At 45.7% G+C, this 19,002-nt stretch overlaps 1 protein-coding gene across 10 annotated transcripts in view; it reads right to left on the bottom strand.

The window, feature by feature from the left end:
• Nucleotides 1–19,002, bottom strand: part of PTK2 (protein tyrosine kinase 2) — a 164,565-nt gene that overhangs the window by 1,481 nt on the left and 144,082 nt on the right. For 9 of the 10 annotated variants that reach the window (XM_087825515.1, XM_087825520.1, XM_087825518.1 and 6 more), the window contains 5 exons: nt 18,826–18,957; nt 12,560–12,622; nt 5,345–5,384; nt 4,899–5,005; nt 675–830 (listed from right to left, as the gene is read on the bottom strand). In XM_087825515.1, coding sequence (XP_087681641.1) covers nt 675–830; nt 4,899–5,005; nt 5,345–5,384; nt 12,560–12,622; nt 18,826–18,957 — 498 coding nt within the window. Of the gene's footprint in view, nt 1–674; nt 831–1,925; nt 1,935–4,898; nt 5,006–5,344; nt 5,385–12,559; nt 12,623–18,825; nt 18,958–19,002 lie in introns of all 10 variants that reach the window. The other variant, XM_087825522.1, reaches the window with a different exon arrangement.

The following is a 19,002-nucleotide window of genomic DNA, read 5'->3' on the forward strand; positions in this document are numbered from 1 at the left end:
TCAGGTCACACAAGGCACTGCATGCAGCATGGAGCTTTCCCTTTATTACAATATTTCTGTTTATTTCCCTCGGTGCTGAGCCTGACCTTTTAAGTTATGAGGCAATCCCCCTTCCCCCCCCATAGGTCCAGCTCTCTGATACCAGGGCTTGACTGCCCTGGGGAACAGGGTGAGGAGCGGACACTCACGTGAGAAAAGGGTCTGGGCAGAACAGGGCTAGAGCCCTGTTTTCCTTGTCATCTGGTGCTTCTACCCACACTATGCCACCACTTGCTCGCCCTCTAGGGTCAGATGTTACCGGACACACATCTCCTCAGAGTGCTCCCTGAATCTGTTCTCCCCTAGGTACTTTCTATGGTTCAGGAGGCCAGCCAAGAGGTGTCACGACTGCCACAGTGCAGGCCTACACTGAACCAGTCTGCACGCACTGAATTGTGTGCAGACGCCACCACACAGAGCACTCTTTTGCCTCTTGCTTTCTTCACTCAAGAACGCATGTGGGAGCAGTAACTGTGAAATGACTGTCGCCCCAGGACATTCCCCTCCTTGGGTCTCGGACAGGAGCAGCAATTCCTGTGACGGTGGTTGTGGTGCAACACAGTCCCACCAAGGGGCCATAGCCTCCCTGAGCAGTCAGGACGCTATTCTCCTGGGACACGGTGTGATGGTCTTACCTTCACCATGGGGACATACTCCTCAGGCGGGGCTGGCTGGATCTTGCTGGACATTTCAATGACAGCCTTCACCAGGCCCGTCACGTTCTCATACACCCTGTCATTGGAGCGGTCCAGGTTGGCAGTGGGTGGGGGGCTGATTTCCTGGGGCTGAAGCTGCCAACACAGAAGCCGGTTATCTTTCTATTGTCCAGGAGGTGGCGGCATATCACCTCAGCTGGGTTAGGGAAGGGCTTTAAAAGAGATCAAAGCAGATCGCAGAACTGATTTTCTTGTTTGTATGGGGTCAAGTTCACTGTGAGGATGACAGTGACATGACTCATCCCAGCAACATACATGAGATCATCATTTTTCCAACTTTGAACTCAGTTAAAGGAAATGATATGGAATCACGTTATACTAAAAAGCCCCAGATTCTCTCAGAGAAGTGATTCGACGTCCCCCCAGAATCATTCACCCAAAGAGAAAGAATCCATATCTTACACCCCACTGAGGATTTCAGAGAAGCTGGCAAAGGGGTCAAGCGTTCTGCATTAGACAAACAATTTCCACTTGGTTTGAATTCTGCAGTAGAAACTATATGGCTCAGCTGAGTTGCCTCAAGCCACCTAGGGGAGAGCTATTTCTTGTAGGATTACATACAGCAGACAAACACCGTCCCTTAACCAGACACTGTTTGCAACCCTGCTCAGGTGAAGGCCTGTGGTTGTGCCCTTGGAACAAGTGCTGCACTTCCCGGGGAGTAGCCTCAGCTCCCTCATAGGAAGGGACATATGTGAAATGACCACCCAGTGCCCGGAAACAGAGACATCACCAGATGTTATCCAAGATAAGCTGAGCGCTGAGTTAAATGGGGGCCTCTGGGAGATCTACAATGGTAATTTAAACAGTAAACTGGCAACAATGGGCCCCACCGGACAGCCCCTGTGTCTTTGCAGAGGCAAATTCAGTCCACAGCTGTGTGACCGTAAGAATCTGCTGCCTGGGCTCAGGCTACAGGGTTAGGTGCCCATTTCTGAGCTCTTGGGCAGCCTCTGCCCAAGGAACCTGAAACTCGGGCATGAGACAGAAATGGACAATAGTTCAACGCTGCAGAGCTGTTCCCGTCTCTCGCTCTGGCAACTAGAACCACTGCTGCCAGTATGAACCAAGCACAAGTGCCCTCCCCAGGCCCGGATTTCTGGTCCGGTCACATGCAGAGCGCTGGGTGTGATAAAGAGCTGGACAGACACACAGACAAGATGTGCTTACCCTCCATGGCTATTGTCGAACGGAAGGTGAGGAAAGGTTAAAGAAATTATCAGAGAGAGGGAAAAAAGAAAAACAGTATTAATAAAGGCAGCAGACAAAACCCCGGTAAACACACGAGCAGGTAAGCAGGAGTGCCCATCTGCCGGCTCTCAGCTTGCTGCAACTGAGCAGAGCTGCGGGCCACACTCAGGTTACCGGCACATCAGTGCAGGTCTGCCATGCACCACTCCTGTTTCCATGAAATAAACCTGGAAACAACATGCAAAGCCCAAGGACAATCTGGCAGCCGTGCAAGAATCAAAAGAATCAGGTCTTCAAAAAGGAAGAAGTAGTTATGTTTGTGACCACTAACTGGGCCCTGAGTGACTCAGAGGAACCACACAACCCGGCCTCTGAGCTCTAGCCCCAGCCCCCTTGGAAACGGCTGCACCACAAAAGCGGGTTCCTGGACTGAGCTGGGCTTAAGGACGTTAGGAGGTTATTTTAAAAACAAAAACAGAAACCCTTCTTTTGAAGCACTTCTTATGGTTTGGTTCCCTAAACTTACAAGTTTGATTTAATGCTTTTCTCTACAGCTTGAAGCAAGGCTACTCTACTGTGATGTAAGAGCAAAACTACCTGGGGAAATGGGGTCTCCTGTCCTCTGCTTAGAACTGTCTGAAGGAGGAGCCCTCGGGTGTGTCAGTGCAGCAGAATCCTGAATGTGCTGTGTGCGGGCACGAGAGATGGGGTCACTCGGAGCAGCATCGCCCTGCAGTGTTTGTGCCTTCCACACCAAGGGTCCGTGCGGTCCTGTGAGGGCAGGACGCCTGTGCAGACCAGACCAGCTGAAAGGGACTTCCTGAAAAGCGTTAGGCAGAGCTTGTCCACATGTACCACATGGCTCTGGACTCCAGGAGGGGAGGTGCTTATTACAGCATCTCTGTTTCTGCACCTCTTCTTTGCCCACTCCTGTCACAGCGGCCATGGTGCCGCCAGGGACCATTTGCAGTGACACTCCCAAAGCAAAAGCTTAGTGTGAACAGATATCTGTTACTGGCTTCCTATTTTCTGGAAATTTCCTATTTCTTGATAATGTGGAGACACCCAGCAGGTGGTTAGTTTAAACCTGCGTAGACATGACCAATTCCAACCACTTGGGTGGGGGCTGCTTAAAGCCTCAGATAATTCAGAACCGAAACGGAAAGCCACCAAGGAAAAACTGACACTGCTTTTTGGCTAACTGCAATTTGGGCGAGATGTTACACCTAGTTGAAGGTGAGCATTTCTGTCTAATACAGTAGTGTTCTCTTAGGCTGATTTGATAATCTGTACCAAACAATGGGTAATGAATAGAGACACACTTCACACTAATTATTAAAAACTTGTCACTTCATACTTAAGCACACTATTCCATTAAGATTTCGACTTGCTTACTATCCTGTATTAGGGGACTTCCCAGTTACATTTACTCATACGTTATTCCCACTGTGAAAGTGAGTATATGTCAGAATTCTAAGCTGGTATCTGATCTACTTCTAACGTTGGTTTTCATTGTAACATGAGCCATTTTGAAAGTTTGCTCTGTGGCTTATGAAAATGAAAAAAGTACATTAACCTAATTTGCCCTCTTTCCTTTCATTTATGTCAAGAACCCACCCTAATGTGGGTTCCTCTGCTCCTCCCCAGAGAATACCTGGTGCCAGCAGGGTTACAGGGAGGCCGAAGGAGCTGGGGTCCACTGACACCAGGCCCGAGACTGAGTTCCAGGACCAGTGCTCTGATCCCCGACCCCTGCCCGCCCGCCTGCTAGGAGCTGGCCCTGGGCTGTTGGCTGCCTCATACTGAGCCTTGAGATGACATTTTTTGGTCCCCAGCACTGACTCTGACTCCTCAAGACAGGGAGCTTTGGAGACACCTGGGAGCACAAGTGCACCTGCAGACAGCAGGACTATAGCTAAATGCTGGCTCAGTGACTGGGAGGCCAGAACCTTGAACACACCCTGTAACCTCTGCAATCCTTGGCCATCTCATGTGAAAAGTGGGAGAAGTACCACCACTGATGCTGTGAGGCCGACATGAGCATGTGAACACATGGCTCTGTGGAGTCCACAGGCTGTCATGGCACTCGGCCTAGACAAGGCACTCCACAAGGGGTGGCTATCAGTGAACCTGAGTTTCTCAGTGACACTGTGGTCATCAGGCTCTAAGATGCCATCCAGTGTAAGATGCATCTCTACAAAAAAATGCTGCCAATGAAACCAACACACCATCCTGATTTTAGAGATAGCAAAACATGAAAAAAAAGTATCTCAGAATTGAGAAATAGAGTGAATTTGAGAGGTAACTGCTCCCTACTAGAAAGCACAGATTGCCTCTCCTCAAATGGGCATGACAGAGAAGAAGATTCTCTCCCAAGGTCCCCAGTGAGCCCAGCACCCTATGGCCCTGCTCACACCACCCTGGCAGGTGGCGGCAAGTGAAGGTTCTGTGCCATGGAGAAGCTCCTGGTCATCTGCACCCGAGCCTCACAGTCCCTGGTTGGGGGACAGCTCTACACAGCACAGGCTGCTTTTACAAACGTAGTTCTGGCCTTGGATGGAAAACAATGAAAGTTTCCACTCAGCAACACTGACAAACTTGAAGACAGCCTACGGAAGGTCTTACTTACCCCAGCATCCTGGTTTAATTAATTTTTAAAACCAGAAGCCATCCCAGCACTTTATTCCAAAGCAACATTCTCCTGATAGGATGAAGACGTACTAAGAAAGTTAGGATCTGAGTGAGGCCCTAGAACTCTGTGATGTGAGAGAGAAATGGAAAAGATTTTCAGTAAAGCTTGTTCCTGACACTCAGAGGGGTTTGGAACCAAACAGAGCTGAGTCTGCAGTCTACGGCAATGCCACCCTGCGGTCCCGCCCTTAGCACAGAGTTGTCAATCAAGATAGAATGGACTCCACAGAGCCTTGAGCAGAGCCCAGGCTTCACACTCACCTTGACGCCCTCATTGTAACTGTCCCCAGGGCTGCTAAGGCTGGCAAGGCTGCCCAGGTGCCCGGGGGCTCCGGGGCGTGGTGGCTTCTTTGGCGGACCTGCAGGATCTGGAAAAGGGAATGGGTCTCATTAAGTAATGCACTTTCATAGAGAGCATGTATGCAGCTCCCACACACATGCACACACACACGGTCCTGCTATCACAGCACATGCTCCTCTTGGAGAGGCAGCCTGCTGGGGCATCTCTGGTAGATAGTATAGTAAGTTCACTCTCCAGCCTTCTTGGCATGGGCTGAATTCAGGAAACATCACACTTGCTGTGGCTCACAGAGGGAACCGTGATAAAAAATCACAAAGTATTCCAAAGCTAAGAAAGTTATACATTTAAAGCCCACTCTCTCCAAATTATACAAACATCTTGATACACAATTTCTTTTTTCATTTACCTGGTTTCCCCACAGGCTGATAAATGTGTTGGTTTCCAGTCTGTGGGAACAAAAAGTTCAGTCAGCACACCAGTTGGCACAGCAGGGTCGTGGCCACCCCTCCCTTGCCCTCTCCACCCTCCCCTTGAACATCTGTGCTAAACACTGGGTTCAAACACCACCAAGATAAAGGGCAGGGGGGACAGGCTGCTTTAAGGACTCAGATGGGGTGGGGAGGTTAGGCAAATAAGCAAATAATGCTAACGGCATGACAGGAGGGCCGTGGCAAAAGCAAGCGTGGACTATAGTCACAACTAATTTAAAATTCTCTTTAAAAAAATGGCATCCATGGATGTCTCAGGAGTGTGGTGAAATCAGACCTTCCCAGCTTCGGGCTCTTCAGGAAGCCTCTCGCACCCTCCTCACCACTCTCATTACAAGAAGGGATGCGATGGGGAACAATGATGACAAGAAGACATTTCATAGCACTGGGGTGTCTAGACACCCCACGTACCCATGTTGTCCTTGTCACTGGAAGTCCTGTGTGTGTCAGGACCTGGTGTTACACCTCCATCTGCTCTGGACACAGCCGTAGGCCAACCCAAGAAGCCCAACCATTAGCCCTGAACTTCTGTGGCAAGGACAGCTTAAGAAGGCAGTTCTACTTAGGACCAGACCAACTTCAGGTTGGCATGCCGGCAATCACACTTATGACAACTTACTCTCAAGGAAAAGATATATTTCTAGAACTCATTCTACTTGTGGAGAGAGATTTCCTTGCTTATTTTACAATAATAAGCTGGTTTATATATACATATACTTCAAGCTACTTTCTGTTCTAGAGGTCTCTTCTTTAAAGTGCACACAATTCAAACTGCACCGCCAGCCAGCACTCAAACTTGCAAAGCCCTCCGAGCCAGGAGGTGTGCAGACCAAGGAGCCCTTACCAACTGGCTTTGGTGCAGCACTCAGCTTACCTGTCACTCATCTGCTGGAGTTACTAACACTGCCTTGTTCTGGGCACAAAGCAGGCCCCCGCTGCTGGTGCCCAAAGAGGTGGAGGGAGAGGAACAGACAAAAGATGACAGCACCTCCCAGGGCTGTAAGCAGGCTGTGCCCAGTTAAAAAGGAGCTGGGGGGTGGGGGTGCAGGAAAGTGTGGTTTCAGTAGGAAGGTCAGGCCATTTGAGAACATGACCTCTGAGCAGACCTGAGGTGGGGAAGTAGAGGTGTGAGGAGCCAGGTGGCAAGAGCAGCAGCGGGCGAATGAGAAGGGCAGGGGAAGCGTGGCCCAGCCTTTAGAAACAGGGCTGTGCTGTGCCAACTGACCTGGGCCACAAAACACACACATTTTATTTTTTAAAAAATATTACAGATGTTCCTTTTTCTCCCCATTGACCCATTCCCCACCGTCCCACCCCCTTCCCCAGTCCCCCTCCACACCACTGTCCGTGTCCTTGGGTTGTGCATATATGCATATAAATTCTTTGGTTACTCTCTCCCCCTCCACCCACCCGCCCTCCTCCATCCCTCTGACATTCATCAGTCTGATCCATGCTTCCATGTCATTGAATCTATTCTGTTCATCAGTTTATTAAGTTCTTTAGATTCCATGTATAAGCGAGATCATGTGATGTTTGTCTTTCGCTGCCTGGCTTATTTCACTTAGCATAATATTCTCCAGGTCCATCCATACTGTCCCAAAGAGTACCAGATCCTTCTTTACAGCTGTGTAGTATTCCATGGTGTGAATGTCCCACAGCTTTTTATCCACTCATCTGCTGATGGGCACTTGGGCTGTTTCCAGATCTTAGCTATTGTAAACTGTGCTGCTATGAACATAGGGGTGCATATATTCTTTCTGATTAGTATTGCAGGATTCTTAGGATATATTCCTAGAAGTGGAATCACTGGGTCAAAAGGAAGCTCCATTTTTAATTTTCTGAGGAACCTCCATACTGTTTTCTATAGTGGCTGCACCAGTCTGCATTCCCACCAGCAGTGCACCAGGTTCCTCTTTCTCCACACCCTCGCCAGCACGTTGTTTGCTGATTTGTAGATGGAGCCATTCTGACAGGTGTGAGGTGATACCTCATTGTGGTTTTAATTTGCATCTCTCTGATTATTAGCAAAGTTGAGCATTTTCTCATGTGTCTCCTGGAGTCTGTGTGTCCTCTTTGGAGAAGTGTCTATTTAGGTCCTTTGCGCATTTTTAATTGGGTTGTTTGTCTTCCTCTTGCTGAGAAGTATGAGTCCTTTGTACACTTTGGAAATTAGCTCCGTATCAGATTCATCCTTGGCAAATGTTTTCCCAGACCATGGGGTTCCTTTGTATTTTGAGGCTGTTTTCTTTTGCTGTGCAGAAGCTTTTTAGTTTGATGTAGTCCCATGTTTATTTTTTCTTTTGTTTCTCTTGCCCTAGGAGATGTATCAGTGAAAATTCCACTATGTGAGATGTCTGTGACTTTACTGCCTGTCTTTTTCTTCCAGCATTTTTATGGTTTTGCAACTTACATTTAAGTTTTTTATCCATTTTGAGTTTATTTTTGTGTATGGTGAAAGTTGGTGGTCTAGTTTCATTTTTTTGCATGTACCTGTCCAATTTTCCCAGCACCACTTATTAAAGAGACTGTCTTTACTCCATTGGATGCTCTTGCCTCCTTTGTCAAATATTAACTGACCATAATGGCGTGGGTCTATTTCTGGGGTCTCTGTTCTGTTCCATTGACCTATATGTCTGTTTTTGTATCAATACCAGGCTGTTTTGATTACAATGGCTTTGTAATAGAGTTTGATGTCCGGTAAAGGGATCCCTCCCATTCTGTTCTTTTTTTTAAAAATATATCTTTATTGATTTCAGAGAGAGGAAGGGAGAGGGGGAGAGAGAGATAGAAACATCAATGACGAGAGAACCATTGATCGGCTGCAGCCCACAACCCAGGCATGTGCCCTGACCAGGAATCGAACCCTGATCACCTGGATCCTAGGTCGAAGCTCAACCGCTGAGCCACGCCCGGCTGGGCCATTCTGTTCTTTTTTCTCAAGATGGCTGCAGCTATTCGGGGTCTTTTTTGGTTCCATATAAATTTTCGAGATGTTTGTTCTAGATCTGTGAAATATGGAGATTTATTTCATATAAATTACCCAAAGCAATTTATAAATTCAATGGAATTTATAAATTGCTTTGGGTAGTATGGACATTTTAATGATATTAATTCTTCCAATCCATGAGCATGGTATATTCTTCCACTTGTTTATATCTTCCTCTATTTTTTTTTCAGTGTCATGTAGTTTTCCGAGTACAGGTCTTTTACATCCTTGGTTAAGTTTATTTCTAGGTATCTTATTTTTTTAGTTGCAATGGTAAATGTTATTGTTTTAGTTTTTCTCTCTGAAAGTTCATTGTTGGTGTAAAGAATGCCATTGATTTCTGGATGTTGATTTTGTATCCAGCTACCTTGCCAAATTTGTTTATTAAATCTAGTAGTACTTTGATGGAGTCTTTAGGGTTTTCTATGCATAATATCATGTCATCTGCAAATAATGGCAGTTTTGTTTCCTCCTTTCCAATTTGGATGCCTTTTATGTTTTCTTCCTGTCTGATGACTGTGGCAAGGACTTCCAATACTATGTTGAATAAGAGTGGTGAAAGTGGACACCCCTGTCTTGTTCCTGTTTTTAAAGGAAATGGTTTTAGTTTTTGACCATTGAGTATGATGTTGGCTGTAGATTTGTCATATATGGCCTTTATTATGTTGAGGTGTTTCCTATATTCCCACTTTGCTGAGAGTTTTTATCAGAAATGGGTGCTGGATTTTGTTGAATGCTTTTTCTGCATCTGTTGATACGATCATATGATTTTTGTCCTTCATTGTGTTTATGTGATGTGTCACATTTAGTGATTTGCGGATATTGTACCAGCCTTGCATCCCCGGAATAAATCCCACTTGGTCATGGTGTATGATCTTTTTAATGTATTGCTGGATCCGGTTTGCTAGTAGTTTAGTGAGGATTTTAGCATCTGTGTTCATCAGGGATATTGGCCTGTAATTTTCTTTCTTTGTAGTGTCTTTATCTGGATTAGGATGATGCTAGCCTCATAAAAAGAGTTTGGGCCCGGCTGGGCGTGGCTCAGCGGCTGAGCGTCAACCTAGGATCCAGGCGATCAGGGTTTGATTCCCGGTCAGGGCACATACCCGGGTTGCAGGCTCGATCCCCAGTTGGGGGCGTGCAGGAGGCAGCAGATCAATGACTCTCTCATCATTGATGTTTCTCTCTCTCTCTCTCCCTCTCCTTTCCGCTCTCTGAAGTCAATAAAGATATATTAAAAAAAATTAAAAAATGAGCTTTCCCTCCTCTTGAATTTTCTGTAATAGCTTGAATAGAATAGGTGTTAATTCTTCTTTGAATGTTTGGTAAATCTCACCTGTAAATCCATCTGGTCCAGGACTTTCGTTTTCTGGGAGTTTTTTGATTACTGCTTCAATTTCGTTAGTTGTTATCGGCCTGTTCAGGTTTTCTGCCTCTTCCTGATTCAGCTTTGGAAGGTTGTAGGCTTCTAGGAATTTGTCCATTTCACCCATGTTGTCCAGTTTGTTGGCATATAGTTGCTTGTAGTATTTTCTTACAATCCTTTGTATTTCTGTTGGGTCAGTTGTTATATCACCTCTTTCACTTCTGATTTTATGTGGGTCTTCTCTCTTTGTTTCTTGGTGAGTCTGGCTAAAGGTGCATCAATCTTATTTATGTTTTCAAAGAACCAGCTCTTGGTTTCATTTATTTTTTGTAATTTTTTTTTAGTCTCTATGTCATTAATTTCTGCTCTGATCTTTATTATTTCCTTCCTTCTACTTCCTTGGGGTTTTTCTTGCTGTTCTCATTCTAGTTCTTTCAGTTGTTGTGTTAGATGGTTCATTAGAGGTTTTTCTTGTTTCTTGAGATAGGCTTGTAATGCTATGAATTTTCCTCTCAGGACTGCTTTCGCCGTGTCCCACAGATTTTGGGTTGTTGTCTGTTCATTTTCTTTTTTTTCCATGAAGTGTTTGCTTTCTTCCTTGATCTCACTGGTAACCCATTCACTGTTTAATAACATGCTATTTAGCCTGCATATGTTTGAATATTTTTGAGTTTTTTTATAGTGGTTGATTTCTAGTTTCATGGCATTGTGAACACACACATTTTAAAAGGTTTGAAAAACAGAATTTCTGGTTGATTCTCAGGTAGCAGGAAAGTTCAACGAACTAGAATATTCTATTCTCAGAACATTCTGGATGAATTCAGCATTGTATGTACAAGGCACTGTGCTAGGCAGTTACACAGCTTTGCTCTGGAAGGGAAGGAACGTGGCAGTCCCTGCCTTTAGGAGTGTGGAGGGGCGAGTGTGTGGATTCGTGATCTGGTCGGCCACGTGTCTAGCTGCTGGCCATGGAGGATTCACTCAACTGTTTGTGGCTTTGGTTTTCCCATTTGTAAACTGAGGCTAATAGCTCTTACCTAATATGAGGTTGTTGTCATAACATGCTGCCAACCTGTGAACTATTCTGAAAATCCACATCGTTGTGCTCTTTATGCAAACTGATGGGATCCTCCTCACTAGCCAGTTACTAGTGCTCAGTAACAAACTCTGACCTATTTACAATGCATTGCTTTCTCGTCAAAGGCTTCTCCTGGAAACCGCAGCACATTTTCAAAAGCCTGAAGTTGGAGAGCTTTAGAAGTGGGCCAAGCTGAGTAGCTCTCTTTAGCCAAGGACAGAAGAGAAAACACCAGACAAGGTCACGATGTGAATCAGCCCCCAGGAAGGAAGCAACCACAACTTAAACCTCACATGCTAAGTGAGGAGGCTGCCCAGATAGCTGGCCATATGCCGTCAATCATGAGTGCGCTGCCTGGCATCTGGCACTGTGATGGGTAACTTTGGGTCTGTTTTCTACAAGCCTTGGTTTACTCATTTGTGAGTGTGGATGGCAGTAGTGCCCGCCTTCATAGGGGTGCTGAAGACAGTGCGGGGACAGGAGGAAGCACCTTGCAGGACAAAGTGCCTTCCCCATGAATACTACTCACTCTTCCTGTCACCCAGGCCTGGTGCTCAGCAAATGCTACGAGATCACGAGACCCTTTGTGCATCGAGTGTTCTACAGTGTTTCTGAATCATCCTTTGGCCAGGTGTAATTCATTCAATTATTCACTCATTCCACACATTTCCAGTGCTTGCCATGAGCCACACACTAAACACACAGAATTTTCCTTTTCTAACAAATTTCCCTTTCAATACTGTTCTCAACAATGGGTCTCATGATGAGGGCTTATTGTCATGCTGAGTCTTGCTTTCTTCTTTATAATTTACGACTGCTCATCACTCTAAGGAAAGTGTGTGGACATGTTGGATGGCAGATAACTTGACTCTGTGCTTGTGAACTAAGGATGCCTATCTGTCTGTAGAGCACACCGTACCAGCACCTTCACATGCTGGACACTGAGCACGTCTCCCAGGGCCCAGACCTTACGGGCAGCTGGGAGTACCAGTTTTGATGAGACAGCTCCTGTTGGGATCCTTCCTTACTGTGCCTCTTGGAGCTGATGACAACATGCATGTGTGCATGCATGTCCATATTTAAGCAAATGGCTTATTTCTAGAGCCATATCAGGGTGGAAAGTGATCTCCACACATTTGCTTCCTGGCAGGCACAAGGCTCCTTTTTTACTGGGAGCTCCTTTAAGTGTTGAAAGAAATTTGTGTTTATTTTAACCAGACATCTGCTGATGGAAAGCCTTATAGAACAATTTTAACTGCTCTCTCCAAAAGACCAGGGAAGAGTTCTAGCAGGTTTTAAATATATTTGGATTAATCATAAGCTAGTTCTTTAAAGAGAATGTTAGGCATTTCCCCTGACAACACCAAGAGGGAAAAAAACCTTACCTAAAACAAGTTTTTCTGTGACTGTGGAAATTTTATAATCATACAATAAGAATATGAAAATTTAGCAGATACAACTTGTGTGTATCAAGTTAATTCACGTACATGTTTCTTTAGGGAGCAGAGTTCAGCTTCCTATGGAAGAGAAAGCTTTAATGATGGGGTGGGAAACTTCTGCATCTGAGTAAGGACACAGGGCTGTGGGGCTACAAGGGCTGCTTCATTCACAAGAATGGCTGGTTGGGTTTGGTAGCATCACACTAGTACACACAACATGAAAACAATAGTCCAAGTCCTGGTGCAAACTTGGCAGCTGCTTACCGGGCCCTGGAGACTCCCATCCTCCCTGTCCACGCTGCCTCGAGAGAGCCGCACATCAGGTTTCTGAAGTGAAAACAAAGCCAAACAGCTTCAGTCTTGGTTCTCAAAAATGCCTTCCTTTTACAACACAATTGTCCTTAACTAAGGAGAGTTGAAAGTTCGTCCATTTCAAAAAGAATTCTCAAAAGCCAGAGATGACAACCCCTGGTTGGCAGCCCAGCAAAGCCCCACATGCTCTGCAAGTAGGACCAGGCTTGTGTCATGGCCCCGCCACACAGGACCCCAGCACGGCACCTCTCCTCCCAGCAGTGAGGCAAGTCTCTTTCACGAGGGGGCCTCCGCTGGGATGAGCAGCTGCACTTCCCGCTTTCTGAGGAGCGAGGCTGCATGTACCTGGCCGTCCTGCCGTAGCAGCAGTGGTCCAATTAAAAGTCTTCCTCATAAAGCATCCAGAATACAGAAACCAAACAGAGAAATCTGGATGTGATAGAAATAAGAGTATGCAAATTTCACTAATACCAGCATAAAGAAAGCCAGTTCCACACCGTCTACTGGTGGCCCCCAGCCTGCCTGCCACGCTGACCACACTGCCCACCACACCAGCCACCCTCCTCAGGACTCACTGTATCCCAAAGAACCCTGTGATTGTGCAGTGGCCACTCCACTCCAGACAAGAGCGACGTTCTGCGGACTCATTTGTGTAGCTTTACACCTGGCAGGGCTGGCTCCCAGGACACAGCCACAAGCACTGGTTGGGGGTGATGGAGAAAGGACTTGCTCTCGCTCTTGTTATAAATGTACATGTGTACAAAAGTGAAGCCACATTTTAGAATTACAAACCTTCATGTACCATTACATAGTGGAATCAGGTAAAAACAATGTTAAAAGGATGTACAATATTCCACAGCATGAATGTCATCATGACTAGAAACAACAGTGAGGAGCCCGGGCTCTGGCACTGGCCACCTGGGTTCGGATCAAGCTCCAACCCTTTCCAGCTTAGTGGCCTGGGCCTCAGTTTCTTCTGCTATAAAATGGGGCAGTGATAGGACCCACTGCATAGGCTTGTTGGTTAGGAGGACTAAGTGAATTAATATTGGCACATTACTAAGTTATTGGCACATTAAGTGTCAAAATAAACACTTCTGCTGTTAGTTGAACATTTTGGCCATTTTCAAATTTTCAACGTAGAAACAGGCTGTGGATGACACCTTTGTGTACAAATCTAATTAAATCCCTGATTATTCCCCTGGGGACAGATTTCTAGGAATGGAATTACTGAGTCAGAAGGTTTCAACATTTGGAAAGTTCTGGGTGTAAGTTGCCAAACTGATTCTGGCAGGCGATTTTACTTGTCGGGAGTACACAAGTCTCTCCTACTGTGCCCCTCTGCACTGTTACTTAAGACTCAGCCAATTCCATGAACAAAATGCTATGCTACTGGGGTTTGCACCTTCCCCTTTCTTGAACAGAATATTTGTTTCTTCTCACTAGACACTAGCCCATGAGGACAGAGGCCATAGCAGCTGCTTCCCCATTGGGTCTTTTAACTGGTGCAGCACAGAACAGACAGGTGGGGGAAGAGAGACCTGTATGACACCCCAAACCCACCACCTCACCCGGGAGACAGACCCCACAGCAACGGTACAGTGATGTGCACATACTAGATGCTCAGTGAACACATGCTGAAGGAGTGCTTTAATCCACACGCAGGCAGACCAGGTCCTACAGATGAGGAACCTGACGTTCACAAAGGCAGAGGAGTTGCTGGGTGGGTTCAATCAGTTCCCAAATACTTAGTGAGCACCTTCTACATATCAGAGATACTTTATCTGCTTTTTTACTTCAATGAGAGCGACTTGAGTTTATTGTTTGCTGACAGAGTAAGGGACTGTGTTTCATGTATTTACACAAATTATGTATTTTCTTCCCATGTAAATCCCATGAAATAACTTGTTTTTATTTCTTTATACACAATAATTCCCTAAGTTATACCTTTCCAAATACAGACTTTCAATTTTAAAGAGAAAAGCCTTCATTGAGTCCGCTGTGTTCCGTGAGTGGACATGTCTGCCTGAATGGAGGAGTGCCAGGACCAGCATCAAGGAGTGTAGAGCGTCAGAGAGAGGAGATCCTGTCACTATTTCTGCTACTGGGTGATGCACTAAAGTCTCCGGTTTCCCTTACAGAACACTCTATATCTGAAGACAGTAACAGCTAAGATAAAGTGGGGCATTTTATAGTTAAAATCTTGTTTGAATGGGTCACAGACATAACGTTTGGGACGATCTGATTATTTTCCCTATTGGGCATGCATCTTCTTTTATTTTTTATTTGGGTACAACATATATGACAAAGTGTACAAATGTTCAGTGTAAAACTCAACCCATTTTCATGTATGTGTGCACCCACCTAACACACTATACCCAGATCAGGACAACCTGGCAGGCACCTGCCTGCCCTGCCCAGTGGAGACTTGCCTCCGCCCCGCCACAGGGATGAGCATCTGAGCTTCACGTAAATGGACTCAATGTGAATCCTGTGTGTCTGGCATTTGGCGACCACCTGTCTGTTTCACTGACCCTGTGGCTGTCCACCTTGCTGCAGTGAAGCACCTGCTGTATGAATGTTTGTTCATTCTGACATCAAGGAGCAGGCAGGTTATCTCCAATACCTGGCACCACACAGAAGCTGCTATGAACATGTTCCTGTGAGCAGGCATGCTCACTCTCCTCTCCTCGGTGGCAGTGAGAGAAGGCACTGTTTAAAGTTCTAGGGACAGAGCCACCCACAGGTCAACCTCAGTCTCTACTCTCATGCTGCTATCATTCTAAACACTTCAAATTCAGGCATTCAACTGAAAGTCCCTCCGCCCTGAACTATGTTGTCTTCAAATATGGCATATGGCATAAGAAGAAACACAAGAGGATGTGGCCTTGCCCAGAAGCAGGAATGGGAGCAGCACAATCTTCCGACAGGCTGCCCTGGGTTGGCTATGAGAGGAAAAACAGCTCAAATATTTATTTCCTGTCTCAGGACACAAAGTAGGCTTTATGTAAGCAGGCCTTTCTCATTTTAAAATTAAATTTCTGTCTTCAGCACAGTACCACATCAGAAAACTACTGTGTGCACAGTAATAGAAATAAGTAACAAAGTCACTCTGTCTGTAAGTCCTACTCAGTAGGAAAGAAAGTGCTCAGAATAGACGGGTTCTGCTCATGGCTGCTGCACTCTGGCCAGTGTGTGAGAATTCTCTCAGTCGTGGATTCTGCCAGCTCAGAAAGGACACAAGCTGAACTGGGATGGGAGAAGGGAGCAGGCGCGCACCGTATGCAGGTGCCATGGGTCCTAGTTGTGTGACCCTGGGAAAGAGGCTGCCACTGTAAAATCGTGTGCTAATGAACAAACATATACAAGCGTCCTGGCTCACCATAGTACTCAAGGGAAGGCAGGAGCTATTATTAACAACAGTTACCATACAACCATGTGAGTCCTAAAAACGGGAGGTTTCAATAAACAGCTGCGGATTCTGATTATAAAAAATCTGGTAAATATGACTGAGAAAGCAACTTAAGAGTTAATTTTTCAAGTAGAAACCTAACTCTTCTTCCAGGCTGCATAGCTGATGTCACTGAGTGGGGCAGCACTGCTCCCCAAGCAGTCGAGGACCAGAGCAGGGTGGGAACAACCTGTTTCCAGGCCATGAGGAGACAAAACAGAAGGCGAGCATCTTTAGAAATTTCTAGAGCAATGTGAAACAGTCAGTTTTAGGTCTGTTGATGTTCATAATAAAAAAGTTTCGCTTGTATGTTACATATCTTTTTAAAAATTTCCCTTTTTTAGTAACTGGTTTTTGTTTTATTTAACTAGAGCAGCAGGTCTATGACAACTCAGACTAAACCAGAGGCTGGCCCTACCTCACTGACAGCTGGACAAACGTGCCCTGGAAAAGGCCTCAGCCTAAAAGATGGCATTTCTGGCATGTGGGTTCTGCATCGTAGGGGACACCAAGCACTCAGACACCACCAGGGGCTTGTCAGCTAACAGCTAACAAAAGTGAATTAAGGTTTCTTTATAGCAGCCAATAAATCCAATAAAAGGACGTATAGCTACTGAGCAATCCCTTTGAAAGTGGCCAATTTCTCACACCATCTATTACATTAGCCTTCGGTCAAGAGTGGCCCAAAGGTATTCTGGGACTGTCTGTGGGAACTTTGTGTCATATGAGGCATATGATCCAGGAGTCTAGACTCTCATCAACGCAGCTCATGGAGGCTATGGAGCTCAAACCAAAGAATAGAGATAAAGCCCTTTGAAAAATAAATGGGGTGCTCCCTCCACTGCTCCCATGTCATCTTCAACCTCACTCTGGGAGAAAAGCATTACCTGTACCGTATGAAGGGCATTTTTTCATAGGTTAAGAAATTAAAGCATAAAGAGATAAAATAATTTATGTAGGATCACAGTAATGATTTTTAATTCTCCAAAATCTAGGTTCTTTCTCATAATGCTGTTTAGGAGAGTCAGGATGGGAAGGATCCCTCTGAGGGCCAAGCTGCTCCGTTTTCCTGCCACCTCCACACCCCTGGCCACTGTACCCTCCCCACCTGCATGACCTAAGGGACTGTGTGACCTGTCCCCCTTCATTCCTGTCCTCAGGAGTACTTGGCTCCTTCCAAGCTCGCCTTGGGCCCTCTCCCTGGAATGTTCTCCAGACCTTCTGGGGCTGGCCTTCTTGTCATTTCAGCTGCTCAGCCCTTCCCAATGACCTGGATGCTGTCCTTCCCTTATTGTGCTCAGTGCTCTCTGTCACAAACAGGGGCTGACCAAGGAGGACAGGAAAAAAGGAGGGGCCGGGAAGGAGGCTGCTCATCCTGCGATAGTCACTGGCAGATTTTACGTCAGAGAGTGACAGATTCACGTGTTAGGAATATTACTGTGGCTGTGGCATGAAAAATGGCTCGGAGGGAGCAATATTGTTGTGATCCCAATTAAAATGTCCCAGGTGGAAGGAACACTTACTGGTCTTGTCTCCCAGAAGCAGCCCTGTCTTGACTGCCTGCTGCTCTCAGCACCCCCTCCCCCACCATAACATCTGCCTTAGGAAGACTCAAATCAGATGGGGTTGTGGTTACTCAACTCACTTTAGTAAACCAGTACTGTGCTGATTTTGAAGCCAATAAACAATGACAATAAACAAATCATTCTCACTTATTAACATCAATTCTAAATCCCAATAAAACACCACAAATAAATAAACCATGGCTTGAAAAGAGTGACCAATTATGACTAAGTAGGGACTTATCTCTGGGATGCAGGACTAGCATAAACCCAAGTAAAGGCTCCACGTAACTCATGTTAAACCTTATAAAGCTTTCTTAAAACACCACCACCACAATACATTTAAAATGTACAAGGCAACATTATACCAAATTATACTTAATGGAGAAAACTATTACAGACACTACCTTTAAAATAAAAGCAGGAAAAGCCAGCAAGGAGCTATTTCGTACAAAAGTTAGCTAGAGGCACTTCAGGAAAGAACTGGGAGGTATCTAACAAACACCGAATGAGGGCAGAAAGCGCTTGAAAGAGCAACAACGGTACATTTGGAAAATTCAGGGAAATCGGTCAAAAAGATTTCATGTGATAAATACTGGAAAATACAAGATAAATTCCTAAAAATCAACTGCACATGCACACACAGAAGTACACTATGAAAAAGTTCATTGAAAATGAGGAACCACTGTATCAGTGACAGGAAGCTGTAAATCAAGGGTGGGGAACATCCGGCCCCATTTGGTCTGGCCCTGCAGGGGTGAGTTAATTAAATGTTTGACCAAATATAGCAGGCTAATTTTTAAGTTGATAATTTTGTATGGCCCATGATGATCTAAATATCCAAATGGCCCTTGGCAGAAAAGAGGTTCCCTGCCCCTGCTGTAAATGATTGGGAAGCAGTTTAATCACAGAAGTAAGACAGGTGAGATGTTTATGTGCAAGCTGATACCTCGGGGAGGCTGCTTCTGTAAACACAACGGTGACAGAGAAACCATAGAAATACACCTCTGAGCCCACAAGGCCACTATTAAAACCTCAGAAACCTATCTTGAAAAAATAACTCAAGAAAAGCAAATATCCCATAATTGCAAGTTTTAGGAACCAGATGCAAAACTAGCTCTCCTGTTTCCAGAAAGATGAACTTTTGCAAGAGACTCCAGCAGGGCCTGAGGGTGGAAGAATATCTCTGAAATTGGATACATTACCAGAAACCTCTCCTCTTTCTCTAGCCAGCGCTGGTCTTCCTCCATCTCCTGCTGCTGCCGAATCAGCCGCTCCTCCATCAGGTGTGTTGGCAACACCTGCCCGATCCCACGTAGGTCCAGCGCCGCAGAGTCCTGAGGGTTAGAAACAGCATGGCGATCTCAGGCCTACTTATGATG

Source organism: Miniopterus natalensis, chromosome 16, assembly GCF_054644295.1.
Source record: "Miniopterus natalensis isolate mMinNat1 chromosome 16, mMinNat1.hap1, whole genome shotgun sequence".
Classification (NCBI taxonomy): domain Eukaryota; kingdom Metazoa; phylum Chordata; class Mammalia; order Chiroptera; family Miniopteridae; genus Miniopterus; species Miniopterus natalensis.